Source organism: Columba livia, chromosome 9 (assembly GCF_036013475.1).
Source record: "Columba livia isolate bColLiv1 breed racing homer chromosome 9, bColLiv1.pat.W.v2, whole genome shotgun sequence".
Classification (NCBI taxonomy): domain Eukaryota; kingdom Metazoa; phylum Chordata; class Aves; order Columbiformes; family Columbidae; genus Columba; species Columba livia.
In genome coordinates, this window is record NC_088610.1 from 13,441,373 (window position 1) to 13,465,428 (window position 24,056).

General features: G+C 45.3%; 2 protein-coding genes across 6 annotated transcripts; both read right to left on the reverse strand.

Moving 5' to 3' along the window:
- Positions 1 to 1,860: 1,860 nt before the first annotated feature.
- PPP1R2 (protein phosphatase 1 regulatory inhibitor subunit 2) lies at positions 1,861 to 15,123 on the reverse strand. Of its 4 annotated transcripts, none has more exons than XR_010474684.1 (7): positions 14,913 to 15,123; positions 10,207 to 10,314; positions 9,668 to 9,748; positions 9,267 to 9,367; positions 7,709 to 7,888; positions 4,657 to 4,797; positions 1,861 to 3,297 (listed from the first exon to the last, which is right to left on the reverse strand). XR_010474684.1 is itself a non-coding variant. In XM_065073938.1 (7 exons), the coding sequence occupies exons 1-6, from the start codon at positions 15,056 to 15,058 to the stop codon at positions 4,703 to 4,705; spliced, it is 621 nt and encodes a 206-aa protein (XP_064930010.1). In that variant the 5' UTR covers positions 15,059 to 15,122; the 3' UTR covers positions 1,861 to 3,297; positions 4,657 to 4,702. The 4 variants fall into 4 exon arrangements, 3 of the variants coding, with proteins under 3 accessions (XP_064930010.1, XP_064930009.1, XP_064930011.1); XM_065073938.1 differs by having other exon boundaries at positions 4,657 to 4,707; positions 14,913 to 15,122; XM_065073937.1 differs by lacking the exon at positions 4,657 to 4,797.
- A 1,131-nt stretch (positions 15,124 to 16,254) lies between these two features.
- APOD (apolipoprotein D) lies at positions 16,255 to 22,244 on the reverse strand. Of its 2 annotated transcripts, none has more exons than XM_021300138.2 (5): positions 22,037 to 22,244; positions 20,844 to 20,997; positions 20,415 to 20,536; positions 18,549 to 18,637; positions 16,255 to 17,398 (listed from the first exon to the last, which is right to left on the reverse strand). In XM_021300138.2, exons 2-5 carry the CDS (start codon positions 20,964 to 20,966, stop codon positions 17,163 to 17,165), a joined length of 570 nt encoding a protein of 189 aa, XP_021155813.1. In that variant the 5' UTR covers positions 20,967 to 20,997; positions 22,037 to 22,244; the 3' UTR covers positions 16,255 to 17,162. The 2 variants fall into 2 exon arrangements, with proteins under 2 accessions (XP_021155813.1, XP_013225594.1); XM_013370140.3 differs by having other exon boundaries at positions 20,844 to 20,973; positions 22,037 to 22,191.
- Between the last annotated feature and the right edge of the window lie 1,812 nt (positions 22,245 to 24,056).

Consider the following 24,056-nt stretch of genomic DNA (forward strand, 5'->3'; position numbering starts at 1 on the left):
AAGAAATAGTTGGTGTTAGTCATTTTCCATTACTCAATGCTAGTGAGTGATTACTCAATGCTGACCACAAAGAGCCATGCCAGTCATGCTTTAATCCTACAACACACAAAGAAAATTACCTTGGAAAATGCAACCTTTTCTGTGGTGCTGCTGTCTTAAATTCATGATTTGGGTTTCCAGATTGACCCTCATATCCAGGTCACCAAGCCACCACAAAATTTGAAAGTGTGTACAAACTGATGTATACTCAAAGCTGTGCTGAAGAGTACTTCCCCATTTCCTGCAATGAGGAAAGTGCAATATTGGTTTAAGTATTCATCTGTGAACACCTACAAATTATACAGTAGCTGCCAGTTTCTTCTAAAAAGCTACAAGAAGTCAAAACAATGGATGTAGCATTAGTGCCCTAAGGCAGTAATGAAAATGATTGTTTTATTTACACTGTACACTTAACAATGGTTTCAAACAGAATAATTACATTTGTGAGGTGGTATCATAATAAACACCACAAGATGCATCGTACAGAAACAAAGAGTTCTGGTAAAAGAGACAAGTTCAACAGGCGAGAGCAAGCTGTGGAAAAATACTTGGGTTTCCATGAACTATAATCAACTTGGTGCAAAAAAAAACAACTTCCAGGGACAGAAAATAAAGACAGAGTTAAAGTTCTTATTTGCAAGTGATTTTCCTGTCAGAAGCATATTGAAAATATTTTCTCTAAACAGGATGCAGCTTGAGGACTTAACCCTGTGCAAGAAGCTTCACAATTACAGTGCTGTGGAGCTCAGTGTCCACATTAGTTAGGGCTCCGTGTCTTTTGTTTCCTCTTTACACGACTCTTCAGTGTTTGAATAGCCTTTACCATACACACCCCAAGACGAAGACCTGCATGCAAGCTAAGTCCCCATCAAATGAAAAAAGAGAAAAGGCATTTTTTCTCTTGTCCCCATTACAGGAAAGGTCTTTACTGGAAGTTAGCAAAGTTGGGTATTTTTTGTTAAACAAAATGCTTTGCCAACAGTGTAGGGTACAAAGTATCCCTGCTGACCACCAAAATGAAGTTTTGGACACCGAAAGTGTAGGGGGAAGGACAGCAGAACGTGAGCTCATGTAAGAGCTGCTCTGATGCATTCTGCCTTAGTTGTGGGTACCAAGTGCCCACCTGTACTTACCACAAAGTACCACTAATCTGTTTACAGCATGGCAGAATACACCTGTGTTACTCATACCCATGGGTCCAGCCCTGACCCACTCATGTTCCTGAGCATGACACAGCTTTGCTAGGTGCTGCCACACTCGGTAGGACGGAGCTGCCCTAACCGGGACAGTTTGAAATCCAGGTCGGTGCAGACATTCCAATAGTGAACGCTGCAGGCTGGTATATAAAGGCTGCAAACTAAGTGTTGAAATCCTCTCTCGGAAGCCAAAATTAAGGCTCTAGTAAGTGACTTCAGGAGTCAGAAGTACCTAAATGCTTACTCTTTGCCCTGTTTATTCTATAGAAGTGACTGTGTTTGATACAAGAAGAAACAGTATTCTCTATATTGAAAAATTAGCATCACCACACTGGACTGAATCAAGAGTTCAACTCCTTGTGAAAAGACAGTATAAATCCTGATTCAGGCCCTTAGAAAATGAAACATCCCACAACTAACAAGCGTGTTACCTACTGAGAAGAGGAGATTGTTGGGAAAGGCACACTGCAACACCCGGTTAGGATGACTCACAGATATCTTTGGCAACACATCCATTCTAGGGAATTATTCCTGTGTAAATCTTCCAAAGGACAGCATCCTATTGCCTCTCAATGACTCTCAATCTCTCTGGTATATCATGAAAGCTCACACTAGAGAATGCATATAACTGTAAAATAACTTTCATTCCTTTATTCAAACTTCACATATACAGTGGACAAAAATACATTTTAAAATAGATCCATATAATTATATGGATTTTTGCAACATATCAAATTCAGATCAAAATTAAGATATACATCGTATCTCATAACCAAGCTAAAGCTTAACTGTATACTTCATTTGTGTAATAAAACCCAGGAACTACTAGAACATTCACCAGTCAAATTCCATTGAGTGGGAAGTTGTTTACAGCAATTTGGCAGTTCAGAATCCCTCTTTACAGGGGCTATACAACCACACTGCAAACAAGTATTTGAATTAGGCAGTTTCCCTTCTATTCTTCCAAACAGCATTCATTTTCCAAGAGCAGCTGCTGTAAGGTGCAATGGATAGAGAAAGATTTAGACCAGTGGTTTTCAGTATGCAGGTTACCAACACCAAGTGAGTAGAAGATCAGCAGCAGTTACCTTTATATAAAGAACAGCCAGAACCTAAACTCAGCTCATCTTCACAGGCCTGATGTGGATTTGATCGTGGCTGGGTGTTTTTCCTCAGGTGCTAGGAGCACAAGCACTGTTCATGCAACTGGAAAGGACCAAAAGTTCAAAACAAGAGCCAGAAGGGTGAAAGTGGATGTGGTTTTAAGAGAAAGCTTGGAGGGAACTTCCATGTTCTCATGATAAGCCAAAGAGAGCTCCACAAAACACACAGTCCCGATGGACGAGATAATGACAGTTAAACGCAAAGTTCAAGTTAGCACATTTCCAGTGTAAAAACATTCCCTCCACCAAACGTTAGTACTGCCTTAGTCAGAATCTAACAACTGACTCTTAAAAAATGATACAACTCCTTTTCTAAAGACTGGGAAAGTACAGGTAACAACATCTTGATATCTAGATTAACAGGTCAACATTTTACAAAGAGGTTGTAAGACTTAAATAATCCCTTTTTAAACTGCTTAACACATCTGATAAATAGCTTGCATGTCAATCTGATATATGCTGTACCGTTCGGTTCTTAAATCCCAAACCTTTCCATAAGAATTACCCAATCCAGAACACTGTCAAATAAATAGTGAAAAACCAACAGATAGTCTGTTTTGAAGCATGAAGAATAACAGTACATTACAGAATATAATCAGCATTACACATACAGGGAGTGCCATTCTGGTTGAACAGATTATGAAGCAGTATCCTCCATGAAATACTAGGCACAAAAATAAATCAATTAGACAGGTTTTTCTGCCTAATGGACAAGTCTAAAATTAACATTCTTGGCAATACAACATTGTAACTGATATGCTTCTCAATATTGAAGAGCTTTAATTGCAAGAATCATGTAGCAATGTTTATATTTGTGTCTTTGACAAGCAGTTACAGTTCTGGACAGATTTCTTCTATGCTGTGTGCTTTACTTTCCAGCTGGTCACGAGTAGCGTGTGCTGCATAAGAAAGATTACAAAAAAGAGATAATTCTTCACAGTTGTTTAATGTTTTCAAAACACAGACACAGATACCCTCCTGAAATCACCTTTGCTTCTCCAATGGTAATGTTTGCCAATCCATTTTAGCAACCTACAAGCTTTTAGTTTGAGAGTGCAGAAGCTTCCAAAATAGTTGTATCATCCTCATGTTCAGAAGAAATGGTGAACACCCTTGTTCAGCACACCAAGCACTGCATGCTCATAACCCCAGGAACTGGAAGGATTAGACCCAGGAGTTACGAGAGAGATAAATTTGCAGAACACATGAGGTTCCCGAAACACAAGCAAGCATAGTACTTTCCAGGTCAAATTTCACTTCCACATCAAACACTTCAAAACAAAAGAAGCTTGTAAATGAAAGAGCACAGTCTGTTGTGTTTCTCAGGAAGTCATTAAACTCATGGTTTTGAGCCAAAGAACAGCAACAAATCAGAGGAAGCTTCTTTTCATCAGTGCTTTTCATAGGAAAAAGCCCTATATATATTTATATGTATAGATATGTAAATACATATATGCACCTGAAAATTCAACAGCATAAAGCAAAGATAGAGAAAACCACATCTAGATGATAATCTTTTTAAAAATGGACAGTTAGGCTTCAGCAGGAGTTAGACTTGGTAACAAGTGCAGTGCACAGCTGACAAGCAGAACTAATCTGTGTATGCTCCCAGCCTTTTCACCCACATCATCTTCAGGGTGGTGCTCACCCTGGTTAAGAAAACACAACTTATCCTGTATCTATGGAAGGCCAGACGAGCACACCCAGTCAGCTGACAGCTAAACTGATCAGCAGTACCTGAGCAGGGTTATCAGAGCAATGAATGCTACATGAACCATAGGGAGAAAACAATTGTTTTACCATCATCAATTGAACTGCTATAGATCACACCCTTGTAGGCGATACTTTTGTGCAGCAGAAGTAAAGACAGCTCTGCATTGAAATTATCACGCTTAAATCTACTCATATCAGGAATCTCTCCTTCAGTGATTTCCAACAGAATTTGTAAAGGAAAAGTGTTTGTGGAGAGGAACAAAGGTCACTATTACGCTAGCAAAGTCTATTGACGTTGTTCATGGAGTAATAAATAGGGAGTAGCCAGAGAAATTCCAGTGAATCTAAAATGCTGAAGCAAGCAATTCTAATGCAGTCTAGTACAACTTGAACTTTCATTTCCACCCAAAACCTTGGCTGCTAGAATCCCTATGCATGGCATAAGTTACAGCTACTTGAGGCAAGAAAGGAATGACCCATCTACTTAAAAAAAACTTGGTAGCCCATGACGAGGACAGGGGCAAAAATACACAAACAGTTCTCACCATCACTGACTGGACTGGCCATCTTCATTTCAACCGGCAAGAAATCTCAGTCTGTAACCAAGAAGCGCAACTCATATTAGCAGAGCTGGTGGTATCTGACAGAAGTCTTCTTAAAAACCTGTCCTAAGTCTTTAGTCCCTTCTTCAAAATGAGAGTGTAGAGATTAAAAGAGTACTGTTAGTTTTACTCAAATACAAAACAAATAGGATTAGACAGTAGAAAGGAGCATCAAATAAGAGAAGCACAAAACCTTTTTAGTAGACAAAAATATTCAAAGTGAGAAGATGGTCTCAAATTGCCTGAAAAACCACCCAGGAGCCAGTGGAGCCCTGGTGTCACAACAGACCACTAAGAAATGCCTCTTTACCTGGAACAATCACAGTACTATAGAAGTCATGTTATTCTGCTGGAATACAAAGACACTGCATGCCAGCTCTCACTTACATACATTGACAGTCTCAGACATAACAGGCAAGTGGTAGCCACACAGAATCATTTTGGTTGGAAGAGACCCTTAAGACTGAGTCCAACCATGACCTAAATCTAGCACTAAACCATGTCCCTGAGAGCTTCATGTATATGTCATCACCAGATGAACTCCATAACTTTAGATGAATTGAAGTCAAATGGAAGAAATTATCAAAACATAGCTACAATACAGCATGCAGAAAAGACATTTCCTTTACAGTTAGAAGCAAGCATCAGAGCTGCTAGTTTAACAATGTGAAGCCAAAATAAGCCATCACAAAAAAAGAAAATCAGCTCCTGCATCAATCAATACAATGAGTAAAGAAAACCCTCCTTTTCTGCTCTGTGAGAAAGCACGTTAAAATACAATGATTTGAAGTTGAAGAGCTCTTTGAAAGCTATCCAGATGAATAATCTCTCCACACAAGGTCCTAACAGTGGATTCTCAGGAACAAGAATATTAATAGCATTTTGATCCACTTCCATGAAGGAAACAACCAAACTGAAATACTATTTTAAATACCCAATTGCCTAACATAATCAAAAGCACGGCATGACCCAAAGCATGGGCTAGCTAAGAATCCAAGTAGCAAGCGTTAAAACCAGTTATTTGAGAAACATTGTGTAGCTCCAACATCTGATCAACTTTATGAGTAAGAAGATTCTTTTGTGCCTTCAGAATACAGATGACAGAGTGATAAAGAGATGTCATCACAAAAAGGTTATTTCAGTAAAACTTTGACGTTACTTTAAACATGGCAATGTTGCTGAATATTTATCATCTCAACACAGGAATTTCTTAAGGCATAGGTAGTGGCAGAAGACAGAGATGTTTACTAATAGTTTTGACCATACTCTATATCATCCTTCGATGAACCCTGCCACAAAGAATCACATGTGATCGGTCTGAGCGCTTCAATTCACCAGCCATTACAAAAGTAAGACCAGTACTTAAGCTCAGAAGAATGGGTCAGGTACAGAGACCAAAAGCTTCGGTAGTTAATGCAGAGATTAGGTGATAATGAGACGTCAAGGTTTGTTAAGCAGAATGATACAACACAAAAATGAAGAATTTAGAACTACATCAAGTTAATTGAAGCTATTTCTCTATGCCACAGTGCGGAGCTGAACCAGTTAGTTAATGGGTCGATAAGCAGGCAAACAGTTACATTTGTGGAATCTATTGGCCATGAGCAGTCTAAAATTGATATTTACCAGTTGTGGCTCTGAAGCTGGTTATGAAGCAAGGTGGAATGCATTTCAACAATACAGATGGAAAATGCTGCAAAGATGTGCCTTCGCTCCCCAGCTGTATTCACCAGTGGAAAGGAGTTGCCTCTCTTTTACAGCAGAGAGCAGAGACATGGGGGCTTCCAGCCATGCAGAAGGCTCATAAAGTTGCTTATTGGAGCCCTCCTTTCCCCTGGAGAGTGAAACTCTAGTAAATAGCCATTATAAGGCACAGGGTAAGTTACTGGATCAAGTCCATCCATTAGCGGGTCTCAGACATACAAAATGACCTTTCAGAGCAATTATGAAGGCTTTAGTTCTGTTGTTTATTACAGGAGGACTAATATGGGCAATCTGCAGAACTTAAAAACACAACTTCGCAGATCACCTTTTTATTGTGTGGAATTCAAACTAATTTTAGAAGAGTTCCTAGTTCACATGGTTGTGAAAAGCAAATGTGCAACAAGTTAAACACATGCAGCAGCTTCCCAAGTCCGCAGACTGTACTGATGTCTCATAGCTTTGCCAAGCAACAGATGGATAAGGCTTACAGACTTCATTGCCACAGGTCTCATGAGCAACAGATGTCTATTTTTTAATGACAAAAACTTGTTTGAAGTGCTGTTACAGAGGTGGGTAGTGAACAGCTGTAATTATTCACCAGAAGAACACCACAAAAATCAAACACTTTATTATATAGCCTATCCTCCTCACCCAGGTAGAAGCTTAAATAGGTGTCGGCCTCTACAGTTTTACAAGTTTCCTATCAAGAGACAGCCCTGAAGCTGGTTTTAGAAACAACTTCCAGCTAAAAGTCTCAGACTTTCTTCCAATAGCTGCACTAAAAGCAAAGCTGTGGGTCTTACTCCATACTACAGAAATGACCATTACTGCTTAAGGACAAGCGTGTACTGATGTCCTGACAGCAGTTTGACATTACAGCAAGACAGAGAGTTGTTCTTTCTTATGAAGTTAGATATGCCCCTCTGAACAGGGAGAACACATCCATCCTAGTTTCCCACTGCTGGCTACAGGATGGTTTGGGAGCAGAATGGGGAATGAACTACAACATAAGGCCAGGCTCTCCCACAGCTTTAAGTGTTTCGTACAGGACAAACCTTCTTTTAAAAAGGATGCTGGCAGCTTGGCTACCAAGAGTCAGTTATGCTGGAGAAATAGTATAAGGCAGAGGTGTCTGCTTTCCACCTATCAAGACAACAGACACTATTGCATATTGAGCATTACATACATACAGTTCCCTTTCTATTCCTTCTCACAGCATATTTGTTTCCCAACAGCTGAAAGGACTACCAGTACTTAAACATGTATTTTTATTAAGCAGTAAGTAGCTCACCATGTTCAGTAGCTTCTGTATTCATCGTTTCGGTATCTGCAGCATCACGCATCTCTTCATCCTCATCATCATCCTCTTCTTCACTATGTAGTTCCTTTGCCATGAGTTGTCTTGCCAGTTTGATGTTTCGTCCTTCATTGTAGTGCATTTTTCTCTTCATTTCAAACTGCTTCTTCTTCTCTGTGGACAAACAAATGCAATTATTTATTTCTTCCCTTAAAAAAACAAAAACAAAACAAAACCAACAACAGAAAAAATTAAAAAAAAAACAAAAAAACAAAAAAACAAAACAACACACAACACCAACCACCACAAACAAAAATCAACTTATTTCCTCTGCAGAGAGGCACCAGCTGCATCCCAGGTCAATTTTATTACTACCTTGAAAATCCATTGTTTATATGATCAAGCAATAACTGAATTCAAATTATTTCCTTCAAGCAGCAGTGTTTAAATGAGTCTGACTTACAAAACGGCAAGTAATTAATGGACTGGAAAGGCTGCAGCACTTCTAAAAGAACCTGTCTGCAAGCAAGAGCACATCTGACCCAAGAGAAGCATCTAGGAACAACATAAGAAATTCCAAAGTTTTGCAAGCCTATTTTCTAACTAAACTTAAGGACAAGTTGAGCTGCACTGGTAGGACAGAAGTTGAAGTTTTGCAGATGTCCAACTTGACTCCTGGCTAGCTACCAAAGGCCAGTTATGAGAGATATATTTACCACATGTAGAAGAAAATATTTTCCACTTTCCCCATAGCCTGAAGCTTAACTTTGCTCCATATATTAAGCATTAGCAGGTCTAGCAGTAACACATTACAATTAAACTTTGCTTATTGGCAGCCCCAACACCATTTTTTTTTCTTCCTTTAAAATAGTAAAGTTACAAGTAAGTAGGGGTCAGGAAAGATGAGAAGCAACAACTTGATAATGCAAGCTTGAACACTTAGAAGTATTATTGTTTGACTGTTTCCTCAAAATGTGCTAGCCCAAATTAACACAAAACATCTGTTGAAGATGCATGAGGCAATTTTCTTAGGAATAAATGTGGGTTTCCTGCTGCAGCCATCTACCAGTTGTTTTGAAAACAACAGAAATGTCATCAGTATGTTTGCAAGCTGTTAGTAACATCTTAATTGCAGTGGTACTCATTGGATTCTTAAATCTACCTGAAATATGTTCAGAGGAAGAAGTACTCCCTCACCCCAAAACCAGAAGAGCTGCTTATGTGAGATGTCTAGGTTTCTTAAGAGGAATTTCTACATGGTAAGCTTCTACACAAGGGGGCAGCCAGCCAGAGCAAACTCCCCTTTATATGTAGATCCCAAACAAAACAGTCCTGATTTGAAACAAACAGCATATTTGTCCCATCTCTTTCTTACCCTTTAAAGACCGTATATCTCCATTTTCAAATGACAACATCTTTCTGTTAAATAGTACTTTTTCTTCCCAAATATTTCTTACTGGAAAACAAACTATTTGTGGGGAAAAAAACCCCACAAAAATGGGGAAAAAACCCCATCCCAAACCACCACCACAAAACACCGACTTATGCCTACCTTGTTCTTCAGGTGTTAATTCTTCATCCTCTTCCTCCTCCTCACTGCTTTCCTCTTGCTTTGCTATAATCTTGGGTCTAGCGTCAGCTGCAGCTGCCAGTCTACATAAAACACGCAATACAAAACGTTGAAGCAGCAATTTCTTCAGTACTTAAAATACATGACATTTCAGAATACTCATACCAACTGCTTCCTTCATTATTTTTGCCATATTTATGCATACTAACAACCTGTACAAAGTTTTAAGTACAAGTGGCACTATCAAACACAAAAAAATACTTAATTTGACAATAGCAAAAATTTGACTTCTAGAGAAAACAATGACACCTTTCCAAAGAGAAAACTACTCCAGAAAAGAGGATTATCTCAATGTTTAATCAAATTTCTATGATAATACTTACTTTTTACTCAACACATCAGCTTTCAAGGGCTCGTTTGATTCTGAATCACTCACTGCATCCTCATCATCTTCTCCTACCATGCTTGGAAGGCAAACAAAAAGTAGCATTTATCAATAATTTGCTGCTTAAAATTTGCTTGATAAAATAGTCTAAACCTTATAAGGCTCAATTAAAGATTCCTTTAACACTTTAAAAACTTTCAAAATCTAATTTAAATATTGATGTGAATGAGAACTTTATGTTCTAGTATACAGATATTAACTGAAAAAATAAAATCAGTACAAGTCAAACACTTATTGCATTCAAAGCCTGAGGCTTGCTAAACATAGACCTTATAAAAATTGATTTTGTCCTTTTTGACAGTCCTCCTCAATAGCTGTAAGCCTTTATTTAGAAGCTTTGTAAATCTGAATATGTTACATATATCCAATAGACCTGCACAGTCTGACAGGCAATCAGCTACAGTAAATATTACATCATCCACAAAGTCAATTTTGCTGTAAAACTACTATAATTTCCTACCAGTTTAGCAAGCCTACCTGTGATAAGGAGTACTTGGCTCATCTATTTTCATCAAACCATAATCTTTCCCTGCTGGGTGGTACGTAGCCATGATGTTCATTTCATCCCACGTCTGGGATTTTTTACTGAAATAAAAAAACAAACTTAAATTTTCTTATATTCTAAAAACAATTAGCTCTGTTTGGCCACAGAAAAGGAACATTTAGAATGTCTTTTGACCTCTACTACACACTATGCACCAAGAATATCATTACAACACACAAGCATGTTCAAAGTATGGCTATTAAACACTGCTCTATGCAGACTTTAGTTAAGTCATGACAAATTATCAGTGCAACTTAATTTCCCTAACAATTCACAATAGCTAAATATTCTCAGTGATTTATAAATGGATTCTTATTCATATTCATACATATATCTTCTCAAGAGGCTACCAGTCTTGTTCACTGTCCCATGAACCGTCTGCTCTTTTTACAAGCCACTGTAAAATCATTCTTTCTCTTATTACAAACGCAACACTTCAACAAAACCAAATTACTTCCATTTCACCTCTGTTCAGTGAGCTGCTATGATTATTAGTGAAACTACTGCATAAACAATACCAACCAACAACTTCCTGCAGCAAAACAGGCAGCACTAAACAAGCTGCTGATGAGTACACTTTAGAAGGACAAAAGCTGTTTGAATAAAACAGAACTGATTCATTGCTGTAATTAAGCAGAGGGAGTTTCACATTTTACACAGACAGGCACCAGTCATGTTACATTACTTAGAATTTCCTCAGTTAATCAGAGAACATGCCATTTTATGTATATTCACAGAAACAAAAGCCCACCCAGACTGACAATATATATAAGCCACAAGAAAAGCAACTGCCTTGTGTCCAGATGAAGAATCATCCCTCCACTGATCTAAAAGCCACAGAAACGCTTTAATCAACAGAACCTCCCAGGTTCCACATTTTATCTAAAAAGGTCATTGCAGGCTCCATACAAGGTGGTCTTTCCCTTAGACTAAACCAAGAAATTTAACTTTAGAATAGTAAAATAATTCCACTATGTAATATTACCTTATGCATTAACATATTCCTGAACTATTGCAAATTATTAGTATTATTATTTAAGGAAAGAAATATTACAGAGCTTTTCATTTTTTGTGGGAGTGGGGGAAGTAGGGTAGAAGACTACCTTTTCTACTCTTATTTAAACAGAGACTGTTCCAATACCAAATTCAAAAAATATATTCAATCTTGATAGCATTCTGCTCAAGAGTGGTTGTGTTATCTGTAAAACAAAACCAATAAAACAAAATTCCAAGTACAAATACAGAGAGCACTGCGTAAAACAATGGGGAAAAAAAAAAACACCATAAACTAAAGGGATTAAAAAAAAAAAATAGATGCGGGAGTTGATGCCGAATCCTACACACCACAAACTTAGACTCCAGAAATGAATATAAATCAAATGAGCTTAATCCCCTTAGCATATAGTAACCAATGATGAACTGTCATGTTTGAGATTTCAGATCTATTTAATCATTTTGTGTGAACTGCAACACAAAGATTGCAACCTAAGCGACCACCACGTGAGTCAGATTGCCTGCTCTGGCAGGGTGGAGAGTCATGAGCTTCCTGATGACAAAGCAAGAGCTCTGGTCCATGAATTCCAGTTATTCAAACCTATCTATTTAGGAGTCAAAAAATCCACAGTCAAACATCAGCTAAACACCTGCTTAAAGTTCATCTATGACTAACAGAAGATGATCATCATACAGTTTCACAGTGAGTGCATAAGAATTTTTACCAGCTATAGCTGGATAATGGTCAACAGCCCCTCTAAAGATGACAGAGTTTAGTTGAAGAGGACTCATGACATACGGGAGAAACTCCCACCACATGCTTTGTGTTCATCACACTTGCCCAGAGCGCATCCAGGTTTATTGCCTGGGCTCACAATTAAATACGTAATAACAATATTGGCAACCTTAGAAGAATGTCTTTGGCATGCACTGCTCTCCAAATTAGACAGCCTACAGCTAGTAGATCAGTAACTTCGAAATACAAGACTGAGCAAGGTTTTAGTGTTTTAATTTTTCACACTTCTTTCTTTAAACTCAGATTCCAACTCTAAAAGCCTTTGCTGTGGAACTTGTCCCAAAGTACAACCTAAAATTCAGCTAGGAGAAAAATTGTCATTAGTGGCAAACAGACAAGCCTGTCATTTTACCTCTCCATGTAAAAAGCCATCACAGGAGAGTGACTAAGTGCTCTAAAAACACATACCTCCCTTGACTCTCTCCAATTTTGCATGCTTAGGCATGTCTGAGCAGCATTACAGTAATGACAGAGCTTAGGACCATCAGAGGAAAATGCTTCCTGACACCCCTTCAGATACAGGACTAGGAAATGTAATTTACCTTAGGAAAATCAGCTTTGAAAAATCTCAGAAGTGCTCATTTGTATTCTCTCACATCTTCAGATACATATAATCATTTGTTTTGAGATCACACCTTGATAGGTGAGAAGTTTCTGCAGCAGTATTGCTCACAGGAACACCTCAGTGGCTCCTGCCACAGCAGACTCTTCTCATCTGTTCCAGCCCAGCTGCTGGCACACACACACACACACACTTGCTTAGTTACTTTGTGAAATGCCAGATTAGATCGTTCACAGGCTCTTACAGGAGTCAAAAAAATACTGTATACTAAGAATGCCAAGAATGTATCTACCATTAAACCACGATCTCAGCTCTTAGGATGCAGTTCCAGTGGTGTCCCAATTTCACAAGCTGCTTCTTTCACCATATTTCATCAAGGAATTCATTTCCAGAGAATTTTACCATCCTAACAGCAGTGCAAAGTCAATAATGATGCAAATACATGCAAGCTCTACTGAACACAGTGCTTTAAAAGATGACAGCTGACACAATTGAGCTCTTTCATCTGCAGCTATTTTTAAAGGTATTCAGATCTGAATTTCAATGTTAGAAATAAGTAGAGGGGCTGCTGATAGAGGTGCACAAAGAGAACAAATAGTTTAACTTATAAACTAACTTTTAATCTTCGAGGAAAATCACAGCCATACTATTCATCATTCTTTGAAGTTCAAAATTATTAGCTCAGATTTAGTCAGAAATAATACTGATTTAATGAAGTGTTGTCAACCAAACAAAACACCTGTACAGAAAACAGCTTTAAATACACTATACTGATCTTTCCAGGAAATCTTCCAGTGCAGCCTGCCAGGGTTAGCCAATATCCTTTAACTTCCAAGACAATTTCAGAATTAATCTAATTAACTGAACTGACTCATATGGGTAAGCAAGAAATAGAAGCTGGACTGCTGCCCACTTAACTGTTCCACAAGAAATTACTGTGTCCTATACCCAATATACCACACATTCAGCTCATCACTTTAAACTCTTATTTCTGATCATTCTTCAAGATGGTATGAAAGACACTGCAGAAAATTAAATAGAGGCTACCAATACTAAGTAGAGGTTACCAATAGTCAGTTTTACTTCATGTCTAGTGCAGCAGCAAACACCTTCTGCTACATTATGTTAAAACTAGAGAACAGGGAGGAAAAAAAAAAAGCAGACAAAAACCAAAACCACAGCATTTCTGTAGCATATTGCTACATTACATTCACCTCCTTCAAAAACATCATCTCATTCCTTCAGCTGCAACAATTTCTCCCTGAAAAGCAGGAGTAGCTAACACAGGCAACAGAGCAACCCAAAACCTCTTTGTTCCCAGCTTGCTGACTTGAGACTATATTCATGACTGAACTAGGCGAAGAGGAAAGGAACATTACTATAACACAAAAAATAATTGCATGTCTGTTTTATTTTATCATTATTTTTCTCTTTGCAATACCAAGCAAGGTCCCAGATGAAGAAAACTATCAAAAACAATTTTGGAAATATAGAGCTCATGTAAAACCCTGATCATCTGAATGTGATGAGAGTCTCAGAGAAACATTAAGAAGTGCATGCTGGGTGCTAACATCAGGAAAAGTGCAACAATTCTTACTGGCCAAGGGCAGCTGCTGGCTGGATAAAAACCACTTCTTGTGTATCTGGACTAACTCAGCATGTTACAATTAAACCAAGACCTTCTTGTCATTCAAAACACAAACCACATGGCCAGTGCATTATCACAGTGAATACCAAACAAGCAATAATACATTTTTCTTATTTATGTTTCAACCAGCAAGGTCCTCTCCCCAGGGACACATTTCTGGTCACAGAGAAATAGGCTACCTTTGAGAAAACTGAGAATAAATCTCATATAGCAAAGAATATTTTGTAGCAACTGTAAAGCCTTTCTGTTTGTCTTTCTGAACGAGCATTTAAAGATAATATAGCTCCTGATAATGTGTCATAAGCAACAAGGAACCACATCAGCCCTTCAGCTGTCACACGGCGCTGCCGGGAAGAGCCACCCCTGCAGTATCCGGGCTCCCCCCGCCCGGCACCCCCAGCGCCCCGCACAGCCCGTGTCCCCGGCGGGGCTGCGGCCCCGCTGGGCGCTCCCGCCACCTGCCCGGCCCTGTGCCCAGGACCGCCGCACCGGGAGCGCACCAGGCGACTCTCTCATCCCGTTACTGCTCTGCCCGCTTAATGCCACACACGGGAGAGCCCAGAGAGACCCGGCTGAAGCCGCCGCCTGGCAGAGGCCGGTCCGCGAGAGGCCCTGCTGGGGCCCGGCGCGGCCCTCTCACCCATGCTCGTCTTCATCGTGAGCCGGACTGGCCCGCCGCGCCCCGGTGGCCGCTCCCCCCGCCGACTGCTTGCTGCCGCCCTTCTTGAGGATGCCCTTGATGGGCCCGCGTCCCGTCGAGGCGGCCGGCACCGAGGCCGCCTCCATCGCCGTCCGCTTCCGGCCGCCGCCACCGCCTCAAGCCGGCCCCGCCCTGCTGCGCGTCACAACCGCCGGCGCGAGGAGAGAGGGAGAGGGCCCCGCCCCACCGCCCGCCGGGGCCGCGCCCCCTGGCGGCCGGCGGACCGCCAAACCCTTGGCTGTTGTGCGCCTGCGCGCCCGCGGTCGGCTCAGGCGCGGCTGCCGGCGCTGTGTGCGCAGGACTTGTGCCCACGCGCGGGGGCGGCTCGCGCACACCTCCGGGGCTTATGCGGGCGCGTGGGCGTGAGCGAGGCTTGTGCACGCGGGGCGCCCGTGCACACGCGCGCGGCGTGTTGCCCGCGTGCGGCGTCGCGGGGGCCGCGCGAGGTTCGTGCGCGCGGGTTCCGCAGGAGCGGCCGCTGCCCCGAGCCCACGCGTGCCCCGCCCCGCGTGCGCGGCACAAGCTGCCGGTGCGCCGGGTGCTGGTGGCGCGGGCCAGTGGGCAGCGCGGGGCGGAGGCTCAGGCGTGGCGGCGTCCTGCACCCCGCAGAGCGTCCTGCACCCGGCACAGCGCGGGTCACCGCACAGCGGCGGCGCCTCGCGTGTCCTGTGTCATCCTCACCGCCTGAGGATGCGGGTGGAGTGTTCGATTTGCGTGTCACAGGAGCTACGGCATTGGGATCTAAAAGTTCTAAGGGTTAATGGCTTAAACACGGCAGTTGTTTCTGATCCCTGCAAGGCCTCCCGGCCGTCTCAGCCACCTCCGGCTAGTGAGGAGGAGCGAGGTGTTGGTTCCCTGGCAAGTTCCCGTGCCCTCCCGGGGCAGCAGAGCCCCTTGCTGCACACCCGCCCCAGCAAGGTCCCACGGCAGTGGGTGCAGCGCGTTCCTGCAGATTTACAGTGTTCTACATCCACATCGCTGTTTCTTTGCGTCAATAAGAGCAGCAAAAAGAGCTGGGGGGCGCTGCCAGCCAAAGCCACAACATGGGTTTGCTGGTTGAGATGATGGGGGAAGCCCAAATGTCCGATTCCACCAGACCTGGGATGACCTCCAGGCTCCTTGAGCAAACCATTTAACTTCAAGATGTGGTTGCTTCCATTGCATTGCATTCCAGCTCTGGGGGTGCTGTGGCGTCAGAGGAGGGCAGACCCCCCCCCCCACAGCACCATGGCCTGCTTGAAAACATAATGCAGCTGGGGAGGTAGAAAAGCCATAAAGCAGATATTTTAATTTCATTTTTAATGAGCTGCATCAATGCTATTCAAGCAGAGTTGTCGTGGTGCCTGGCGAGCACCTGCCAGGGTAGATGCAGTGTCAGCAGGCGCTCGGCACCTACAGAAGCAGGGAGCGGGATGTCGGGCAGAACCCGCCATCTCTTGGTGTGCGGGGAAAAGCCTCAAGGGGACAAGGGAGCAGCCCCATCTCTGTCTGCTTACGGGTACTCTCAGAGCTGACCCTTGGGAGTGCAGGACCAGCCTCACTAGAGGCAAGAGAGGACACATACAAGCACCTGAGATGGAGCCGTGCTAAACTTCTGTACATTTTTAGACAAAGGGTCAGATCTGATTTCTAGCGGGGAGGTCTGCTGACTTGGTAGCAGCAAATGACTGCAGCCCTGCACCAGAAAACATTCAAGACCCCCAGTCTCAGTTCCCAGGCTGCAGGACCAACCCCCCTTGTCTGGGCATTGCCGCTGGGAAGGCAGTCCCTGCGGTGTAGCTCAGGCACTGTGGACTCCTTGCAGGCCCAGAAGTGTCAAGACAAACATGGGAAACAAACCTGGTGTTGTGTCATGAAAGGTTTTTCCCCAGGACTAATACTTGAATGTCTCATCTCATACCCTTTCCCATCCACATACAGGAGGACTCACAGCAACAGCAGAGCTTCACATCTGCACCTCAGCACTTCTTCACTCCTTAGCTTTGAATCAGTCAGTTACTCTGCAAAAGTCAGAGCAAGGCAAAAAAGGGGGGAGAACAATAGAGGGAACAAGGAGTAACTCAGGGCTGGCAACTACTGTTAGCAAAAGGATTATTACATTTCTCTGTTACATAGAGACATTCTAATGGATAATAGAGAAAGCAACAAAGTTCATTGCTGGTCTGGTGCTGTGTCACTGCATGCCGGGAGTTACATCTCGGGAGGGCAGTTAAGTTGATCCGTGGGCATCATTTTCTCGGTGTCGATCTTGTGGGACTGGAGAATGCCCTTCAGCTGCTCCACGGTTTCTGGGTGCATGTCAGGAGCTCTTGATAGAATCCAGGCATAGTCGATGTGAAAAAGCCAGAGGATGTTAGTGCAGGAGTAAACCAGTGAGTAGTTTTCATAGTCGGTGGAGACGACCCAGTAAGGGGCAGAAGGCATGACTAGGAGAGAGAAGAGCACTGTGAATGTGATGTGAGACCAACTGCAGCACTCCAGCCATGGCTGCTGGTGCTGTTCCCACTTTTGTTGCTCCTGAACCATGTAACTGTGATCAGTACAGCGAGCTATAATTTATAAAAGCTTATCAGGACTCCTTCTTCTGCCCAGAGGAACTCGGTAAAGCCACAAAGCCCTGATTAGGAAGGACTTGCTGGAAAATAAACACTATGGCCTGAACAGCTTGGCCACTCCAACTTTAAACTGTCAGGCAGAAAGCAGAGGTGAGTCCAGTGGGCAGGTGGAAGTGCCCTGGGATTTATTTCTGATGCACGCAGGAGAGCCAGGTGCTGTTGTCTGGACTGGGGTTGCACACACTGCGGGTGATGCCTCAGCAGCGCAGAGTTGAGTCTGGCTGTGCCCATGAACAGTAGTTGTATCTCCTTTGCAAGTACCCCTGCTCTACCCATTTCCACAAACAACCTGTCTATGTGAGAGCTATGAAGTAGCCAGGGAAAAGGTGCAAGGGAGCGGAATAAAAAGAGAGCCAAGGGGAGACTTCTGCTCGCTTCCCTAGTGTTGCTGCGGACAGAGGAAAGTGCGGCACAACATGAATAAAATGCACTGCACCTCAGCAGTCCCCTATTGTGTGTTACGTTGGCAAGGGAACAAAAAGCAAACAAAAACCTATTATTAATGGTTATTAAACAGCACTTGTAAGCAGAGGTAGGGTGGGCTAGTAGCTGTATCGCTGTGTTCAGAAAAGCCTATTCCTGGCCCTTGCAGCAGCTGTGGGTCTGCCTCCGCTTCCCAGCCCCATCTGTGAATGACTGGAGGGACCGCAATGCTGCAGATCTGTCTTGCTTTGAGGTCAGCGGGTGAAGAGTGCTCCACCACGGCAGGGCCTCTAGCTGTAGATGATGTATAAATATCACCAAACCACTGCTTGTTAGTCACAATGTCTGTCCTGACCCTTTGCCATCACCCTGTTGTGCTGCACTGAAGTCACCAGGGGAGCTTTGCCCCTTGCTGTGCTGCCCGTGCACCCCTGCTGACCCAGCAGCGGTGCCGGTGTCATGCAGGCACTGCCCTCCCGCCCTGCCTGGGCCACGTCGCAGTGCAGGGAGGGCTGCCAGCCCCCAGACACACACTTACACCAGTTAAAGCGGACGCCCAGCTTGGCCGGCTCCTTTACATCCATGTGCATCATTTCTCCTTCGACTTCGTTTATTTTGCCACTGGAACTGAGGAGGGAATGGCAAGGTGAGAAATAAAGTCAAGTGAGTTTGAAATAACTTTTTTTTTGATCCCACTAAATAATCCTTCCTGATCCATCCACATGCCAACAAGTGGCTGCGGCACATACCAGATAACCATGGCATTCCTGTGGGAATAGCTCGCCCCTGAGCACAGTTTCAGCAGAGCCCAGGGCATACCAGGTCCTGGGCCAGGTGCAGGGGGGCAAATGCTGTCCCCAGTTAAACCACCCCAGCACCCCAGGGTGCCCCTGCCAATGGGGTGCTTTTCAGTGCCATGGAGACAGTGACAGAGAAGAGAGCAAGGAAGACCCTTCTGTGTGGGATGGGATGATCCCAGCACTGATGTCAGATGTGCCGGGATGCAGCTCAACTCCTGCTAGTTGTGGAAGGTATCTGTTCATGTCTGTTCAATCACCTGTGTTTTTTCTGGGTCCCAGCACATTCCTCTGCACACAAATGACCTGTCCCTGCTTGGCTGGTTCAGAGCACTGCCCTAAGACTTGGCAAGCAAGCCCTAAGACTTGGGCTGCCCATCTTACAGTTGTTTTTTTCCCTGGATGCCTCAAGACCTGGATGCTGCCCATGGGACAGGAAAGTTTCATGCTTCCCTGTGAAGCAGGAACACGCAAGCAGGCAGAAGCTAATGCTGCCAGCAGGAGAGGTTGAGGGGCTGATGCTGGAGCCATGCACCAGTGCACATGTGACCCCAAATTTTCCTGACATTTCAGGGTCCTGAGCTGCTGCAGTGGTGACACCAGCGGTCAGATTTAGTTTCCCGCAGATCAGTGCAGACGCAAATAAATGGGCAGCTGTTTGCCAGGTGCTGCCCTAGCAATGGAGCTGCAGAGACAGTGCTGTGCGGTCAGCGAGCGGCATGGACGCCGCTCTCTGCCGGACACAAGGGATGTGTTGCTGCGTTGTTGTTATTGTGAGCCAGAACAAAGTCCCCATGTCATGCCAGGGAGCACAGGGGACAGCGCTGCGTTCGCCGCTCACTCCCTCTCATTCATTCAGCCGCTCACAGCAGCTCCCCACAGCAGCTGGGGCTGGTGGTGGAAACAGATGAATTAATATCTGCATCAGTCCTTACAAAAAGCCGGGAGGGGTCAGGATAATTGCAGACTATCAAGTATAATAAAGGGAATAATTGGCGCATTTGCTTTGCTCACTGATTGAGACTGGCAATGATTGCCGATCCCTTTACACAGCAATTACTACCAGTGCAAGGTAAATGCTCCAGAAAAAGGGTGTCGAATTCTTGCTTAAGTAAAAATGACCCGTGTGCTTCACCTTCCCTGCCCGTTTTCGTCAGGTCCCTTTACTCCAAAGCAGAGAGGAGCCCAGGGCACAGGCACCCCGCAGCACACAGGGGCACAAGGTGATGACTGCCATCCTGTAACCATCCTTGTAGCCCTCAAGACAGGACCCGGGGCATCTGGCTTCTCAGCCATCACTGGGGATCACAAACCAGTCGGGGGAGACCCAGACTATTTCACACTGGAGTTGCTGTGTGCATTTGATCTGTTTTCTCACAGTTCACTTTGGACAATGAGACGGAGACCAGTGAAACACCAGCAGAAACCAGAGACCCCCATCTCTGCTGTAACCACAGCCAAGCCCGTTCGCCCAGCTGAGCTACTGCAACCACAGGGTGCCCCCCCCAGCACCCTCAGACCCAGAAACAGGCAATTTGGAGAAAAATCATCACCCAGAATGGTAGAAGAGGTGACAAGAGCGCCATGGCTGTGGTGAGGACACTTACATCAGTTCCTTGTTGATCACCTTGAACTTCCCATTCTCCTTCAGTGAGTAATTTGCCTGGATGCAGCTTCCTTTCTCGAAACTTGAGGGCAGCTTCTCTATCTCATACCATTTCCCCAAATACTGATAAAAGAAAGTCCAGAGAGAAGCTTTCAGCGCAGGAGAGCTGAGGCAATGCAGCCAGCTCATTTGCTGGCACAGTTTCACCTGCTCAGTTCATTCGAGCATCCCCCTCCATGGCACAGGAGCCTGGAGTGGGGGTTGGTGGGACCACAGACCCCTCCACAGACCCACGCTGGCAGCTCTGACACAAGGTCTCATGACTGAACCCACCAACCCCTCATCCTCATCCAGGCAGTTTGCTGTTGCTCCCATGCCCCCTTAGCTTAACTCACTACCTGCCATGAGATTTTTAGAAAGCTTTTCACACCTTGTTGATGTCGAAGTCTTCTTGGACTGGTGGATCTGGGCATGGTCCCATGTGAAACATCTGGCCTTTCCCAAAGCCAAGGAGGCCAAGCAGGACCGAGAGCTGCACTGCTGTGGTCAGCATGCCTGCACTGGGGGGCGAGTGGGAAATGAACCTGGGGAGGAGCAAAACAGCTGAGCTGGGGCCTGCCTGGAGCAGAAATTTGGGTGAAATACGGCAAGAACAACAGGACGTCTGCAACAGAGCACCTCAGGGGCACACCAATGAGAAAAGGATCACGAGAAGAACATGAAGGCACTGTGCCAAATAAGTCCCCAGCCCAAAACAGCCTCAAGCCAGGCCTGTGCTCAGGCTGTGCCCAGCAGCTCTGCACGAAGCAAGGCAGTGCCTGGGGAGGGCACTTGCACCTGTCACCTGCACCTGACACCTAGGAAGATGCAGGGGTGACAAACACCCAGGGACGCTCAGGAGCATCATCAATTGTGCAAAGCTGAGACAAGAGAAAATGCAGAGACATTTGCTATAAAATGTTGGAGCAGAAGGAACATGCTCCAGAGCTGGGGCAAAGCTGGGTCCCTGGGACATGGAAGTGAGCGTGTACACCACAGCAGGAGCCTGCATCATGAGTGAGACACCTCCACGTCTACCAGGGCTGCCTGGTCCTGCAAGGTGGTGGGATGGACAGCGCAACTGCCTTTGGGGGGAAACAATGTATGTCTTTATGTGCTGAGACGTACACAGCACTGCAGGGTGGGGAAGCTGGTCAAGACTCAAATCAGCACCAAATAAAACATTAATTGACCTCCCAAAGGTGTGCTTCAAAAAGGGAGGGGACACGTTTTCCTGTGCCAGGTCCTAACAGCCCTGCGCCCCGGGCGTGATCCAGCATCCTTCTGCTGTTTGCCCACCAGCAGCAGAGCAAAGGTGGGAGCTGTGCTTCTCCCCCTGAGCAGCCCCTGGGGTCGGGATGCTGCCCACATGCTTTGGGCTCTGCTCACGGCAGTCTGACACTTACAGTGCCCACAGCATGGAACTGCTCTGCTTCCCCGGCCAGAAACTCCTCTGTAAGAGCAGCAGTAGCATTTTCCCCAAGTTTAAAAGAAAAGCCCAGCCTGCCTCCAGCCGCAGGGCATGGGCCCCACTGCAGACACAAGCACAGGTCCCATTTTGAATCTCTTAATTCAGAGACGTACCTTGGCTGATGAGGTGGAGTGATGCTCTGTGGAGGACCAGGGCTGCCAGGAACAGGTTGGTGGTGAGCTCTCCGCCTTGTTTTATAAGCGTGCTGGGATCATCATTATTCAGCACTAGCACAAGCCACTCCCTGGTCCTCGATATGGTTTGTTTTTTTGGCAGGCTGGTCAGCTGCCTTAGATCTGCAGCTGGTACAAAGCTGGAGATGGGCTGCAACTTGGCTGCTCACCCAGGCGGACAAAGGCACCCCACGTGTCTGGGTGTCACTCCCCAGCTGCAGAGCTCTCTTCAGTCCAGCCATCCACAAGAGCCTTGGACATGGGTGCAAACAGCAGGGCAAGGGCAGAAGTGCTGCAGCCTTTGAGAGGGGCTGAGGACAGCAGCAGCTCCCATCCTGCTCCCTCTGGCCCAGCAGCAGCCATCACTGTGCTCCCAGGAGGGACATGCAACCTACTCTGCCAGGGGCCACTCAAGCCCTGGACATCCCTCAGGCCACCACAACATCCTCGTCCCCATCACAGTCACTCGCAGGAGTACATGGGGAAGATTAAGTAGTGGGAGGCATCACAGCCTGGTCTGGATAGCTGCAAGACCTCTCAGCCATTTTTCCTTTTGACTTTTAAGTCTCACTACAAGGAAAGATGCTTGTGCAATTAGGTCTGTGCTGACCTGGCAGTTTTTCCAACAGGTGCCCAGCAAATTACTTTGACAGCAGAGCAGCCGTCTGTGAAGGCAGCAAGTCCCAAGAGTTATACAAGGAAAGTTGGGTAACAGACAGGATGTTCTGTGATTAATTACATTTTCTTTTAATCTAATCTCTGTTGAGACTTTCTCTCTAGGTGTGTTTTTACACGCTGCACTGCCTGCTTTACACATGTACACACATGCTGTAAAGCCCCTGGCTGCCCAAATGCCACTCCAAGAACCTCAAATAGCTCTGTCCTGTCTCTTACCAGGGCTGTGCTGCCAAGGTGTGCCCTGAAACATGGACACAGCCAAGGTGTTCCAAGGACCTTGATGGCCATTACAGCTGAGCACAGCTCATCCCATGCAGACCTTGCAGCTCTGTTGAGGTTGAAGAGCTCGAGGGGAGCACCCAATCCACGGCCCTGCCAGCAGTGCTTGGTGTGGGGCAGGGGAGCAGGTGGGGGCTCTCCCTGCCTGCACCCCTCTCCCTCAGCGCTTCGACAGCCACTGTGTGCATGATCCTGACGGAGTTGCTCTGGCTGCCCATATCAAAGTCGGAGGTGTCCTGCAGACCTTCTGCAAGCCCCGCATTCACCTGCACCTCTTGTGATACAAGCAGATTGGAAATCAGAAAAGCCCTGACCTGAGTGGTACAAGCACTGCCACACCATGGTGCACTGTGAAGGAGGGATTCCCACACACAGCAGACCCACGAACTCAGCTTTTCTCCTGAGCGTGGTTGCCTGCATCCTGCAGAGCAACCAGGGAGGAAAGCACTGCAAAACAGCAGCCAAGGCCACAGCAGAGCATTTGTCCTGTGTGCATGAGGACAAAGGTGTGTCAGTGTGTGCATCCACATCTGTGCATGGAGCACTCTGCTGCTGGAGGGAGTGAGGACTCCCTGTCAGTGGTAGCATCCGTTTGCCCTTAGATAGAGCAGTTCTCCCTTATCTGGCAGCAGGAGCTTGTACTCTGAGCTCCAGACACTGCTCAGCGCCCAAGGGTTGCCCTGTAGTGCTGGCTCTACCAGCGCTGTGCCCAAGTGGCCAGGCACTGCAGTTCTGGTTCCTTGCACCCTGTGGCCAAGGTCACACTTGAGCAGCGAGACATTCACCCAAGTGTGCACCGCGAAACCTGCTGCAGGCATGTGCATTCACCTGGGACATGGCCACGGGGCAACAAGGAGCAAGGAGCCACCAAGAGCTAACAATTCCTGAGCCCCACTGAGAGTGGAGATGACATGTGGGGCGGGCTTTGCTGTAGCCATCTTCTCCCTTGCAGCCAGCACCAATAGCAGTGGAAGCAAACCTATGGCTTAATAGGAGACACAGG